The following is a 15,382-nucleotide window of genomic DNA, read 5'->3' as shown; positions in this document are numbered from 1 at the left end:
AAAAATCCTTAATCACTCCTGCATAAATTCCCGGTCCCATTAAACATTATTAGACGACGATACAGGCATCATGCAGCCAGATATAATGCACTGCATGTTTTCTTTGGTTCAAACACATGCATTAGGAGGTTCTAAACACGGTTTATGTATCGATGACTGAAGTCCTAATCAAATCACGGGGAGGAGAGGAGGGCAGGGAAGACATTCTGCCCTTAACCTCAGTGCCTCTCAGTCTCTCTCCTCCCTCCTGACGGCCGCCTCGCTGGAGGGACGCACAGCAAAGGCCTCCTACTTTAATGAGGAAAAATGTATCAATTTAGCTTTGGCCTGCGCGCAGATTGAGCGCAGGGTGGGTGAAGGTGCACTGAGTGAATCCTTTTTCCTAATCAAGGACGGTATCGAAGAGGATTGCGGTCTCTCTCACTTCGTCTGTAGAGTCAGCAGCATTCCTCCCCGCAGCCCCCTCAGGGCCGGGGAGCCTCTCTCTGCCTTCTGTTTCACCTCATCAGCAGAGTTCACACGGGGGTCAGGTCCTGCCCCCTGATGCTGCATTCAATGCAATACCTCTGTGTGAGAGCCCCCGCGCTCAAGGACTAAGCACAAGAGAAAGAAAACATATGATTACTCGCTGATTTTGATTCCTACCTGTGCTGTGAGGGGGGTCACCTCTTCTTCACGCTCGTAAATACAGTAGATATATTAATGCCATAGAGTGGCCATTGGTTACTGATGTATTTCCGCGTAGCGTAGTTTCCGGATTCTTGCTGGCGGTATGTTTTGTTTTCTCTGGATTAAGAAATAAGATTATTTATTTATTTATTTATTTAGTAATATATTTATATGTCTGTTGGGGACAGCATACAGTAAATAACATAGATGTGATACTCATTTGCAAGATTTAACCAAAAGGATAATTTCCATCCTCAGTTCTTGGGCAGGTCGATGTTACGAAATAAAAGAAACAAACAAAAAGTAGACTTGAGCTGAAATTATTAATCAATGTGTTGATTAGATGGAAGAGAAAAATAAATCACCAGCAGTTCTGATAATCATTGAAACTCATGTTTTAATGCAGATATACAAAAAATACACTGGTTTCAGCTTCTTAAATGTTAGAATTTGCAGGTTTTCTTGATTATTATAATAAAATTTTAATAAAAATTTAATGTCTTGGGGTTTCGGGCCAGTGGTTGGACAAAACAAGCAGTTTAAATATATCAGTGTCAGTTCCAGGAGCTCACTATTTTATGACATTTTACAGACCCAAAAATAAATAAAGACAAAAAATTCAACATGTTGAATTCCAGTTGCAGCCCCGCAAAAGACAAAAACAAACATCAAGCACTTTTCGTAAAATACACCATGAATTCATGTTTAATATTTTGCACATTCCCGCACCAACTGTAGAGCTCTTCATATTTTCGGTTGTGCACCAAAACACCATGACAAATTCTTTGTATGTGCAAACCTACTTGGCAGTGAAACCGTTTCCGATTGTGAAAAGAAACCCAATAAAAGACATACACACACACACACACACACACACACACACACACACACAGCGTTCTTCACAACAACAGTTCAGACTAAACATGACAGCCTACTACAAATACAGTATAACCTTACAAGCACAAAGGACTGCAGAAATGTAGACCTTTAAGCAAATATGAAGAATGCATGACACACACACTCAAAAAGATGAATAGCGCACATACAACTGCCAATATTAGACATCACAGGGAAGCAGACTTCAGATACACTTGAGAGATATTGATGGACAGAGCAACATAAAGATATTAAAAGTTGGATTTTTATTTTCGTATCTTACCAACCATTCACGACACACTGCTTGTGCATCAAACATTAATACAGCAAGACATCTTTAACACCACGTACACTGTATATTACATTATATACAGTATATATTTACATTATTTAAGGTAACATCAAAAACTGGCACAGATTAGCAAAAGAAGAAAGACAGAAAAAGCCTCTGTTAGAAGCCAAATGTTTTATTGTGATGAAGGGCTTTTTTTCCCTTCATCTCAGTCTTTCTCTGTGTAACTGGCTGGCTTAAATGTTTCTATGGCCGGGGATACAATAGTGGTTCAGACCCTCTGGAAGTACAACTTCCCCTGCTGAGACTGAACCCTGCCTCTGCTGTCGCTCCTCTCTGCCTTTCTACTGTCTCACAGAAAAGATACTAAAGCTCTCCCTCAGCCTTTCCATCTTCTGTGGCACCATCAACATCTTCACTGCATTTTTGTGTTTTCATAACATCTTTGTTGCATTATGACCACCGTTAGATCTAATGTAACATATTAGTCCTCCCACCCAACCATTTCCCTTCATTTTGATTCACTCTCTATCCAGCCTTTGATTGACTTTCAGCCTAAGTAAAGTGGATTTTAATGAGAGAATACATTAACTCCCTCTGGTCATGCTAACATAAATCAGCCTTTTCTTGCGGGATCAACTGCTGAGCTCATAACACCATGCTGAGAGAGTGTGAATAACCAAATGAGAGATTGCGGCTGTGGCAAACCGCTGGCAGCTCAGATGCATTGTTGTGTATCTCCCCCCCGAGTTTAACACAAGTTCAGGGAGGCAACAGAACGGAGCGCTTATCAGCACCCAGGTCAGCCAGAAATGTCCCTTTGTCGGGATCAATTAAAGACATATCTCTGGTCAATTTCTATTGATTATTTCCTCCCATTTGGAAATGGGGTGACTCGCATCTTTTCTCGCTGATGACCACCGACAGCAGTTAGATTCAGTTAGCGCAGCCTGTAGCAACTCCTCACCTTGATTTACAAAGCATGTGATGCCACTCTAACATCACATCTATCTGCTTCTCTTTGTTGGTAATTGCACTCAGCTAAATAGGTTATGCTGAAATATCAATAAATTGCCATCAAATTAATGTCAATACCAAAGCTGTGGATGGTGCTAATTAAAACGCAAAAGGGATGAAAATGAAGTCAAGGCATTGCCCTGAATAATTGATAACTCAATTTATGATTTTTATGAAAGAGTGCCGTCTGTCTGTGATTTTGATGAGGCCTTAATTAGATGCATTAATGTGTCTCTCCATGCCTGTAGTCAAACTCAAAACTCAAACACCATGATGGTTGTTGGGGTTTTTTAACGCCCTTAATTACACATTTTCAAATAACATTACCTCTGAATATCCACTTAAAATTGCATGGGTCCCAAAGAGGTGTTAGTGTGTAATTTTCATTAAAGGAGGCATTGTTAACTCAGGACCAATCAGACTGTGCTTTTGTTTAGGGTGGGTTCAGGGACTTGAGTAAGCAGCATTAAGCAGCATGATGCTTTTAGGTTGTGCTGCTACCCTGTGGAAGAATCCAGAACTATTGTGTGTGTGTTTTCCCCAAAGTTGTACCCACATCTGAGATGCATACAAATTGGGACAGTCAAGTGAGGTCAGGTCAGCCGGCGGTAAAGTGTTAAACACGCATGAATGTGTAATGTTTATTGACTCAAGCAGATCAGAGTGATCCCGTGTTGATTTTGTACCTCCTCATCTATTAGCTGGGCTCGACCTTTGAGATAAATGAAGAGCGAGGGAAGCAGACAGATGAGGGGATTAGAAGTGGGCCGCAACAGGGAAGCAGGCCCAGGAAAAAAATGGACGGACTGCCGGCGGATAGATGAGGTGCAGGAGCATAATGACCGCTGTTTGTTATGATGTACTGAATCAGGTTCTCTTTGACAAAACAGTCCTTAGCACCTCTGTATTTATAGTGTCACCGGTCAGTCCATCCACAAAGGCAGGCTGATGATATGTGAGCGTGTTAGTGCCGTGAGGTGTCTGGGGCTCTGCTCTGGAATGACCCGCTCATCTGTCAGGCCCACGAGCTGAAGCGGTGCGGGGTTATGGGATCACTGGCTGGATTGTTGTGAACTTAAATCTCTGGTTAGCCGAGCAAAAAGAAGCCAATATCAGCTTTATTTTGCTCTCTAGATCAGAGTTATTCAGACAAAACCCAACAAGAATAGACTGAAAACAACAACTTTTAGAGAGAGAGAGCATCAGGGAGCATTACGTAGTCGGAGCTAAAGCGGTGTAAGGTTATGGGATCACAGGATTGTTGCCACTTAAATCTCTGCAATGTTAGCCAGGCAAAATTAGCCAAGTTTTTCCAGACAAAACTTACTGAGAATAGACTCAAAACAAAAACCTTAAGAGAACATCAAGTGTGCATTCAGCTGCTTTTTCATGTTGCTGATTTTTATGAATGACAGAGAGGTTCCTGTTTGTCTAATGTTGGGGGATGCTCTTTGTTTAAACTGGAGGACCCAGATGTGGGATGACATGTTTGGTTTTTCCCAGCAGTTAAACAGGTCCTTTCTGAGGGGGATGGACTCCAGGCATTCCCCTTGTCATCAGTGGTCTGAATGGGGTGTCACACTGACTAGTGTAAATGGTCTTTAAATTGTTCCTGTGTTTCAGACTAAAAAGCTGGTCGCTGCTCTCCCTTTGCTTTTTTCCCCTGCAAGGCTAATGCCTGTTGACTAATGAATTCAGGGGGAGCTGAGCTTTGTTTTTGACACATGGAAAAGCCAGGTACCCCTGTTGAAACACAAAGCGGAAGCTGGCCCTTGAGGCTGACCTGGGGTCAACTTAACAAGTTCCTCTCTAATGGCTAAAGGCTAGCAAATAGGTCAAATAACCAGAACTTCAAAACTAACTTAAACATGGAACATCTGGTTAAAACTACTGTTTTTAAGGCACCTTTGAGTGGTTCAAGACAAATACCATAATTACTGGGCAACATTTCTGGTTAGATTTCAACTGTACCATAAAGGTAAAAATTCATTCATTCATTATCTGTAACCACTTACCCTGTTAAGGGTTGTGGGGGGCTGGAGCCTATCCCAGCTGACACTGGTCAAGAGGCGAGGTGCACCTTGGACAGGTCACCAGACTATCACAGGACTGACACATTGAGACAGACAACCATTCACACTCACATTCAATTTAGAGTCACCAATTAACCTGCATGTCTTTGGACTGTAGGAGGAAGCTGGAGCACCTGAAAAAAAATCCATGCTGACACGTGGAGAACATGCAAACTCCACACAGAGGGGCCCCAGCCAGTCGGCAGGTTCAAACCCGGAACCATCTTGCTGTAAGACAGTGCTAACCACTGCACCACCATGTCATCCATAAAATGAGAAACAAATTGAGCTGAAAGAGTCACTACACCCCCACATTTTGCTAGAACTCTACCTCCTAGCGTATTTAGAAAATGCAACTGAGGTGTAAGAGATTAGCAACTGCAGGAAGTGTGGCCTCGTGGCTATGTGGTGTGACACAGAGGGTTGTGGGGGGGGCCGCGAAAGACTGACTGTACACTGTCTCAGACTTGGTGTGGAGCTTTGACCGTCACTAGAAGCACATTTAAGACCCTTTGATAGAGTCACTGTGCGGGTACCTGTATTGTAGCTCAGCTAGCAGCTCGACTACAAGACGCTCTGCAGCTCTATAGCCTTGCTGTTGATCGTGGATAACGTTGCTGTGCATCACACCTAAATATCTCTGTAAGTTCTAAATGTAGCACAGTAGTTTCAGCTGGGAGATGTGTGGGAGCATTGGGTTTGCTATGTTCCACAAGATTGTTTTTTTTTTTGTTAAGTAAACAAAATAAACGCACAAAATGTCAAGACAGGAAATATTCCACACCCATTTTTCTAACCAAACTGAAAAATATAACCATACAGCTTCAATTTTCTCTCTTTCGCCAGACTAAGACTAGCTTAATTGCCTAAACTCTTCATAAAACACACTTTATTAAAACATGACAGAAACAAAATGAAACTCACCAAAACCGTCTTATTAGCCTACCACTGTTCCCACCATCACCAACTCTGGTTTGGTCAAAATCAACCCTTAATTCACAGAATAAGATGTGAAAATACACCAGATCCACACACTGTTTTTTCCCGCTCTCTTTGTGCTTCTGGACTAGCTCGCTGAACGAGAGTCTGGTGCTGAGTAGTCTCACATAGCCAGACCTATCTCCACACTTGGTGTTAGGGCTGTGCTAGGTGCCTGCTGAGCCGCGGGTCTCACTTGTTCTTTGGAGGCAGACCATAAAATTAGCAAAATTAAATAACAAAAATCACCCCGAAAATTGCCCCAAAAACCCCTGCCTGCTATGTACTCAGCCAGTCATCAAGATATTCATCCAGTCATGCAACCCTAGCCAAGTACTCAAATCCAAGCAGACACAAACAAGCTAATTTGGAGCAAAAAAAGCTGCTTTTAAACACAATATGTGCATTGTTTGGGAAATCACCCATATTAACATCATATAAATCAGGTGATTATGTGTACAATGAAAAATAAGTGTGGAGTTCCTCTTTAAATCTACTTCTCTTCAGCACAAACAGCACAGTAGGCTGAATACTTTGTGAAGTACTTCGCTAACAGCTGCACTAATTAACTAAAGCCTCTTAAGTCATGCCATTGTCCTATCATGTATAAAATTTGACTTTGCAAATTGAAGCGAGTTGTTTGGATTTCCACAGGAAGGTTGCACCCATTAAAAGTGCAATGTGAGCAGATGAATGGACTGCAGTGCTCAGCAGCACTGTAAATGTATCGATCCCAGCTTCCTAAAGCCTCGCTGGGATGTATTTGATCCACAGGGTTGGAGACTTTATATTCATGGTGTGTGTTTGTGTGTCCGGTGCAATGAAGAACATTTTAAGTGCAGCTTATTAGGGATTAGTGCTGAAACTATCATTCACTTAACTGATTTGTTTGACAGAAAGTTTATCAAGAAAACTGTCAAAATGTATGCGCTTTTTGTTTCTCAAATGTGAGGATTTGCTGCTTATTTCTTTTTTATATCATTATAAATGGAATATATTTGGGTTTTGGATGATTGGCTGGACAAAACAAGACATTTAAAAAAGTCACTTTGGGCTTCTTTGTCTGTTGAACTTATAAACTGCTTCTGTTCACAGACTTCGGTGACATCGCTCCTGTGGCAGCTCAGGACCTCAGCAACATTTTGAAGCAAGGCTACTTGGAGAAGAAACGAAGAGGTAAATCCCCCCCCTTAGATAACAGCCCTGGGTCAAGTAGTTTTATCAAGTAGTGTCGACTTCTGTTTTAGTGACTTGGAGTACTGGATGGGTGGTGTTGACTACATGAGGACAATTTAATGACTTCAGGAAAATCAGGAACTGAGCAGAATGAAATAAAGCATAAAAATTCATTTAAAATATATATGAACAAATGTTCACATGATTGATGATGATCATTTTATGATGATAATTTTCTTGGGCTTATGTCTCTAGATCACAGCTTCTTCGGCTCAGAGTGGCAAAAGAGATGGTGTGTTCTGAACAATTTCATATTCTACTACTTTGGGAGTGAAAAAGGTTTGTTTCAAATAGCAACACACAGAAACAGCACAGGTTCGTAAATTGAATCAGATAACATCCTATCACATGTGCTCCTCCCTGCAGATAAGCAGCAGAAGGGCTCCTTTTATATCAATGACTACGGTGTGCAGCTGGTGACCAACCTGAGAAAAGACTCCAAAAAGATGTGCTGTTTTGAGCTTGTTTGCCCCGGACGAAGAGCTTTCCAGGTCTGTATTTCCACAACAAGCCTGTTAAGATTATGAATAAAAGCATGTGTCAGGAGATTCGAGTAAAGGAATATAGTTTGATAGATAATATTCCGGAAAACTTTGAGGCTGTGGGAGTGTTCTCGCATAAAAAAATACCCCTTTTTCTTATAGGAGAGCTATCTCAATCTGAGGTACACCCCAAACAGATACATATTTTTGGTATCTGTGTGTATATTGTCCAGTAAGTGACATGAAATTGTGATACATAGTGCCATTTAAGTGTTTTTGAAACCATTACATAGTTGGTCCACTAGAGGGCACTAACAGGTTTTTCCTATTACTTTAAAATATCCCGCTCAGTAGGTATCTTGGTCACAAGTCATTAAAGAATAAATTGTATGGCTCCTAATCAAAAATAGATCATGTGATTCAATATGAAATGATTAGTCAGTTAATTGATTAGTAGATAAACACAAAAATTAACCAGAAAATATTTTGACAGTTGTCGATTAATTTCATTTTTTAAGCAAAGGTGCCAAAATTTCACAGAGTTAGGGGTTTCTAATGTGAATATTTGCTGTTTTTATGATAGTAAACTAAATATTTTTTGAATCTGGACTTTTTCTTTTGAACAAAATAAGAAATTTGAGGATGTTAAATTGGGCTTTAGGACATTTTGTGGACCAAATTATTAACTAAATGAGAAAATAATCAGATTAAATGATAATTGAAATCACAGTCAGCTGAAGTTCTATATGGGATTATGTTTAAAAAAAAATTAAAATTGATTATCTAATAGGAGTGGGAATCACCAGAGGCCCCATGATACGATACTGTCACTATACTAATACAAGGCACGGTAAAATATGGCGATTTCAAAGTTTTGTAATTCGCCTACATGCTGAGATATATTGCAATTTATTACCTTTTGTCAATTGCAAATTAATTCCCCAAAAGAAACTTAGTCAACATCTGTTTTGTCTAGCAACATAGGAAAGTTTTTAGTCTCCTTCAATCAATTTAATTGCAGTAAAATATATGTAGTGGATTGAAAAAGCAATTGATTTTAATATTCCAGTCGGCTGTCAAAAGTTTAATTTGTATTAGCAATGTTATTAATTTATATAATTAGAATAATCAATACTTGGCATCTGCGTATTGAAACAATATTGCCACACAACATATCATGATACTCGAATGCATAGGCTTCAAAAATCCATTGTCAGTCGGGCTTTAATCTAAATCCATTTGGAACACATTTTATCTTTATGGCACATGAGCTATCATACTGTGTGATAGTAACACAGTTCTCCCATTCTCTCAGAATTTATATGTCTTAATTGAATATTTTAGATCTGATCATTTCAAAAATGGACATGTCCTTCTGCTCTCTTTCTTCTGTAATAGGCAGCAAGGAAGAGAGCTGGTGTATTGAAGTGAAGATTAAAAGTCAGGAGTTTTATTTCTGTGTAAATGCATCCTTAGATGTGATAATAATTTCAGGATTATTGCCACTGTTTCCCATTAGTTCACTGCCAGCAGTCCTCAGGAGGCCAGAGACTGGGTGGACCAAATCAATTTTGTACTTAGAGGTAAGCCAGCATCTCTTTGTAATTCTTTTCTGGTATCTATTTGCAGAGGAGCACTCTCTGCTTTGTTGCTTCTCTTAAAGTTTTGAGTCATTTTTTGTGTATGTCCTTATTTGAATGAAATGTTTAAGGATAGAGGATGTCTAAAACCTTCTGAGACAAATTGATATTGGGTTGCATAAATAAAATTGACTTGAGTTGACTTTTTAAAAGCCACATAGGTTAATTGGAAAATACAGTTAAAGTCAGTATAAACCTTCCAACCTTCTTTTTTCTCGATTTTCCACTAAAGTTTGCTTGTGTTTTCGAGGGGCAGAAAGGTCAGAAATGAAAGGGAGCCCTTTATCATCTCTGACTCAGAAGAAAACCACCCGATCCATCACTAACTGCACAGCCCAGTCCTGAATCTCCTCATTCCACATGTCACCCACCATGTCATGTGCACCATCATGTAGCTCTAGTTCTCTTCCAACCCCCACCACAACCACTCCTCCCCTAACCCTCCTACCGAATTCCAACTTACAGGAAATTGATTGGTAGACGCTCTGGTTATCCTCCAGTGACATTGATTTCTGCTTGGCCGCTGGTGTACGGCAGAGGACCTGATACCCTGTGTTGCAGTGGCCAGTCGCCTGCAATGAGACGGCTCCTCCATCTGAGCGAGCGGTCGTGCCTAGTCTACTCTAAAATGGGCTCGGGCCGGGCCACTGATTTGCGGGAAGTAACAGACACTCTGCAGTTTGTCTTACTTCCTTCCAGACAAGTTTTACTACGAAATGCAGTCTGATCCAGAACATGTAGATGATTATTATTTACCCACTCTACCTCCTCATTAACTCGAGAACAAGGCTGACTTTTTTTTAACATGTACTCTCATTTTTGATAACTGTGTGGAAATATTGTTTTTAGCATTTTGTCTTTATTTGATAATGAAAGTAGAAATGCAAACAGGAAATGCAAGTGGAGAGAGAGAGGGGTATGACATATAACAAATGATGCATTTATATTGTATGACTCTTAATCACTAGGTCAACCCAAATTGAGATTTTAAAGATAAACAGAATATATAGAGGAAAGCTGGGGAATCATTTATCGAGCATAAATGGCAGATATTGGCTGGTTCTGACTTCTCAAATGTCAGGATTGGCTGCTTTTATATTTTTATATAATTGTACATTAAAAGGATTGTTTAGATTTTTTGAAGTGGGGTTATATGAGGTACTTATCCACAGTCAGTGTATTATCTACTTGGAGAAGCAGACACGAGTACCACTATGGAAGCTAAACAATGTACAGCTGTGGACAGGGGCAGCAGTCAAATGTATTTTAGCAACCTAAAAAAATCAGTATTAGTTTAATTATTTGCTATATTTTGAATACATTCACTGTCTGTCTATGCTCTCCTCAAATTCCTCACACTCTTTTGACAAAAACAGTAATTTTACCTCATGGGAAACAGGTTGGTGGTCTACTGCTGCCTCCATCGGTTAGATAGATAGTTTGTGTTATTGTGTGACTTTGGTGAAATTAAATTAACCGTTTAAAACACCAAATTCACACAATAATAGGGTTGGGTATTGTTTGAGTTTTTTCTGATACTAGTACAGTCCCTGAACTAGTACTTATAACAAATGACAGTCAGTGACATTAAAATATAAGGCTAAGCAGTTTAAAGTATACTTAAATATGTAAATTTAGATAAAGACAAAATACTGTCAACAAATTCACCTAATGAATAAAACTCAGCTACACTAATTTAACACTAAATAAAAGTTACAGTTCTAATAACTCAGGAGAGACTGCATAGCCAGACATTCCTCCATTATCTGTTCAGGAGTGGCAGATATTGTCACTACAAGGAAAATAGCTGGTCCACCTTAGCCTCCAGTGCGAGGCTAACTTAGCTCGCTAATTTCGGGGCTTACTCCCTTCACTTCAGTCAGCCGGTGACAAGCAAGACACAAGGCCCTGACTTGGGTGTTACAGCATTACTAACAACAAATAACTTGTTCACACAGTACACTGTTATGTTGAACTTTCTCTGCTTCGGTCAGTGCAGCCTCACTGTCACCGTCACTAGCACACACGCCTTTTTGCGCACTCGTTCTCTCTCTCACTACACACACACACACTCGCACCGAAGTGAGGAGACAAAATTTGTGATATTATTTGGTCAGTTAGGTACCGGTCGTATAGAAACAGTTTTGGTACCCAACCCTGCACAATAAGTACCAACTCTTATGTCCTGAGTGGTAAAAGGAGTCTAGTGGCTTTAAAGAGAGCGATGTAACGGCTTCAGTTCCCCGCTAGAAAGAGCTTTCTGACGGCAAGTTGACCCGTATAAATATTCTAAATATTACAGTTTGCTGTTGCCCCCCCACGACAATACATTGCTTAGCTTTAGTGGTGGTGCTTCTAACTGCTCCTCCAAACTGGGAGTGCGCAGGTCACCATCTACTGAGGGTGATGCAGGTGTACCTCATACAACCCCACTTCAAAAAAAAATTCAAACTCCCTTTAACTGTTTTTTGGTTTTTTGTTAGTCAGACAAAATAAGCATTTGGAAGATGTCACCTTCAAATCGACTGGGAAATTGTGTTGGCGGTTTCAGACTCAGCAATTTATTGCTTAATCAAAAAATATTATTAACATATTAATAGATAATGAAAATGATCTTGAACTGCAGGCAGCATTAAAGCCTCCAGTGTTTGTCACTGCTGCGATGTGGCACGTGTCCCAGCCTGTTGTGCAGTCAGGACCCTTCAGACATTTCTCTTACTTTACCCTTTAATGCATGTGCGTGTCGTTTGTGCCACGCCGCGCTCCATCTTGATGCTAACGCCGCCCATCATGTTGTCTCTCCTCCACTCATAGATCTCCACTCCACCTCCATCCCTTGCGATGATGACGAGGAAGAGGAAGAGGAGACCTATGATGACATTGAGGGGGTAACCGGCCCTCCCCCTCCGTGGCCAGGCGCTGCCCAGGTCTCTCAGAGCGGCAAACTGGGAGGAGGGCATGAGACGGGGGAGGTCGACGAGGAGGACGATGATATCTACGAGATGCTGCCAGGTATGAGGATGTGGTTACCTCGCATGCAGAGACACACGAGCACCCACCCACCCACACATACACACACACACACACACACACACAGACAAATAGACAGAAAGGCTGCACACACGCACAAATTCTCATGATACTCAGTCAGACAAATAGACACTGCCTCACACACACTCGAGCCCTGAGGGATTTTTGCAGCAAGAAATATTTGTGATGATCTCCCCTGGCTGTGAAATTTGTGTTGCCAGGTACCTCCCTACCACCACAACACCCAGACTGATCACTCATTTTAAATCAAGCAACACTAATAAGCTTGTCAGGACTGAGGTGGCTGCTGCAGAGGCACACAGGGCAGGAAGGGAAGACTCTCCCTACGCTGACTAGAAATCAGCTTCCTCCTTATCTCACTGAGAGCCATCTGTTGAGAAACAGTTATGTTGTTGAAATCAGCGAGAGCCGAGTAGTTCCGAATGCTCTGTCATAGAACGTCCAATTAGCTAATGTTGCCAGGCAACAAATAGCCTACAATTCAATCCACTAAGCAGAGTTTTGGCTAAAATTGCCTAGCAACAGCAATTTAGTTGAAAGGAAGTAAAAACTGCATCTCTCAGGGCTTAAAATAGTTCTGGAGCTCTTAATGTCACATCCTTAATAGAAATTAGAGTTTGATTGAGAATGTTGCGAGACAGAGTGTGTGTGTGAGTCCCGACCGACGGGGGGAGACAGTCCCATGTGTCAGGGTGGCTACAAGATCCCGAGAAGGACAAAAGGGGTGATCTGATCTTCTCAGGGCCGTCGTCCATCACTCTTTCTATTAAATAAGATACATCAAGATTCTGTTTCACTCAGTGAGTACATTACCTTTGCCAAAATCACTGGTGAGAGGGAAATCAGTCTTCAGACTGTCACGCTGGCGTTCAAAGCCATCTGGGAAGAGGTACAGACTCTGACCACAGATGGCATATCGAATGACGGGCTCTTTCGTTCACTTTCTCACCCCTTCACTTATCAATCATTCTGCACCTCTCTTTGCTCACTTACAGCTTCTATACTGTTAAGTTAGTTGATTCTGTGGTTATTTTCATAAATCAGGATTACAAAAGATGAGGAAAGCTGTTTGTGTTTGTAGTTGAGGACAAATCTTTTCTTAAAAAGTAGAAATATTCGTCTTCGTTAATTTGTTTGTTACAAGATGACCATTTGAGATTACCTTGCAGGACTTGTCATTGAAGTTTAAGATTATTTTCCAAAAGTTGTTAACATTAAATGTGTGGGAAATATGAAACATTTGCACCCTTGTCAGATACATTTTGCACGTGCAGCAGCCAAAGTAGTGAGGAAATGTCGCGTAAGAGTGAAGCATCATTTTCTCTGTGATGAGCTCCTCTCAGTTTTGTCGAAGCAAAACTCCGAACATGGCTCAGTTGCGGGCAGAACGCAGAGCGATGGCGGAATTGGCTCTGGTGCTGATGACTGATTTTATTGACTGGAAAATTAAATCACTTTGATATAGAAACCGTTGGCCCATAGCGGTGGCCTCTCGACTGAGGGATGCTCTTCTGTACAGCAGTTGAAGAGCGCTGAACAAATGTTTGGGCCCTTTGCAAACAGAATTTAAATAACTCCCTGTGCTCTTTTTGGTTTTGTAACAATGCACAGTGTTTTCATATTTCATTAGATCGACATAATGAGACTTACAATGATGTCGTTTGCTTTTTAAAGAAGTTTTTTTTAATTCATGAAATGTGCAGCAACCTAAAATTGTGTATTTGAAAAAAGGAGAAAAGTAACATCCTAACATTTACACATAAGAAACTTTCTACATCCAAACTGTAAATCTAATTACAAATATGCATGTGGATATATAGTGTGTGTGTGTGTGTGTGTGTGTGTGTGTGTGTGTGTGTGTGGGTGTGTGTGTTTCTGTGTGTGTCGTCCTTCCTGGAAGCAGAGGCGCAGGTTGTGCTGGAAGGTGGATAGTGTTGCTGGGTTGTGGCGTGGCTGTCAGCCTGCTACTGTTAAGGATGGATGTGGGAGACAGAGGGCAGGCATATCACTGTGTCACCTCTCAGACCACCGGGTGCCACGCCCCGCAGTCAATGACACGTCCGCCTCTGCGCACCGTTAAAGACAGCCTCTTTTTCTTTAACTTTTCCCGCTTGGGTCTCTGATAAATGTGAACAAATTGATTCTCATCGTGGAGTTCAGTCTGGTTAGAGAAAAATAGACATCTTGTGTCATGCGGTGCTGCATCAGGGATCGGCTGATGATCCATTTTATTTATTTTTTGTTTGTTTTGTTTTGTCTTGATGCTTTTTTTTTAACTGCACATTTGTCCCTAATGTTAGACACAAAAAGAAACCCTCTGAAAAATAGTTGTACTTGAGCAGAAGGTAATGTTTCTTATCATTAATTTGCAGTTTAGATAAAAAAATAAAAATGTTTGGGTCCTGATGTCTAGTTTAAAAATGTTTTCTACTCATAAGCCAGTTAAGGATAAATGTTGTGCCACGATTATTTTGTTGTGCTTGCTTTGTTTTGTTTATTTAGAGGAGGATTTTCCAGACCCGACAGATGAGAACAGCGAGAGGAACAACAAACCAGGTCAGAACCTCATTACAGTTCTCTACTAATAATGAGAAAATGTCCAGCTTAATAGTTCACAGTGGGGAAAGAACATTGTCTCGCTCTTTTATTTAAATTTGCACTCTGCATTTCCTCTCAGCTTCGTCATCAGATTACGCTAACTACTACCAGGGTTTATGGGATTGCCAGGCCGACGAGCCGGACGAGCTGACCTTCCAGAGAGGAGATCTCATCTACGTCATTAGCAAGGTCAGCATCACCATCATCAACCAAAAATAATCCGAGAGGTTATTTAAACTGCTTCTAGAAATCTGTGCATCCTGGACACACTCTCTCCCAGTCAGTTGGAGTGGGAGATTACTGATCTGCCATTCATCTCTAATGGGGACCATTCCTGATTGCACCCTTGATTCGTAGACGTAATTATAGGAGCAATTACAGTAGTTTGAAATGAGTAAAATGTGATGCAGATGTGTAAAATATGTAATTATTTAAGGGTTAAACAACATCAATACCAGTAATCACTTTGCC

General features: G+C 40.9%; 1 protein-coding gene across 4 annotated transcripts in view; it reads left to right on the top strand.

Annotated features, from left to right (window-relative positions):
- skap1 (src kinase associated phosphoprotein 1) overlaps positions 1–15,382 on the top strand; it is a 37,596-nt gene that overhangs the window by 12,862 nt on the left and 9,352 nt on the right. For all 4 annotated transcript variants that reach the window (XM_049564402.1, XM_049564403.1, XM_049564401.1 and 1 more), the window contains 7 exons: positions 7,000–7,080; positions 7,336–7,419; positions 7,507–7,631; positions 9,142–9,205; positions 12,077–12,274; positions 14,816–14,869; positions 14,991–15,100. In XM_049564402.1, coding sequence (XP_049420359.1) covers positions 7,000–7,080; positions 7,336–7,419; positions 7,507–7,631; positions 9,142–9,205; positions 12,077–12,274; positions 14,816–14,869; positions 14,991–15,100 — 716 coding nt within the window. The remainder of the gene's footprint in view (positions 1–6,999; positions 7,081–7,335; positions 7,420–7,506; positions 7,632–9,141; positions 9,206–12,076; positions 12,275–14,815; positions 14,870–14,990; positions 15,101–15,382) is intronic.

The sequence above is a fragment of the Epinephelus fuscoguttatus genome, linkage group LG20, assembly GCF_011397635.1.
Source record: "Epinephelus fuscoguttatus linkage group LG20, E.fuscoguttatus.final_Chr_v1".
Classification (NCBI taxonomy): domain Eukaryota; kingdom Metazoa; phylum Chordata; class Actinopteri; order Perciformes; family Serranidae; genus Epinephelus; species Epinephelus fuscoguttatus.
The sequence above is the reverse complement of the archived record's forward strand: the minus strand, read 5'-3'. Positions and strand labels throughout refer to the sequence as shown.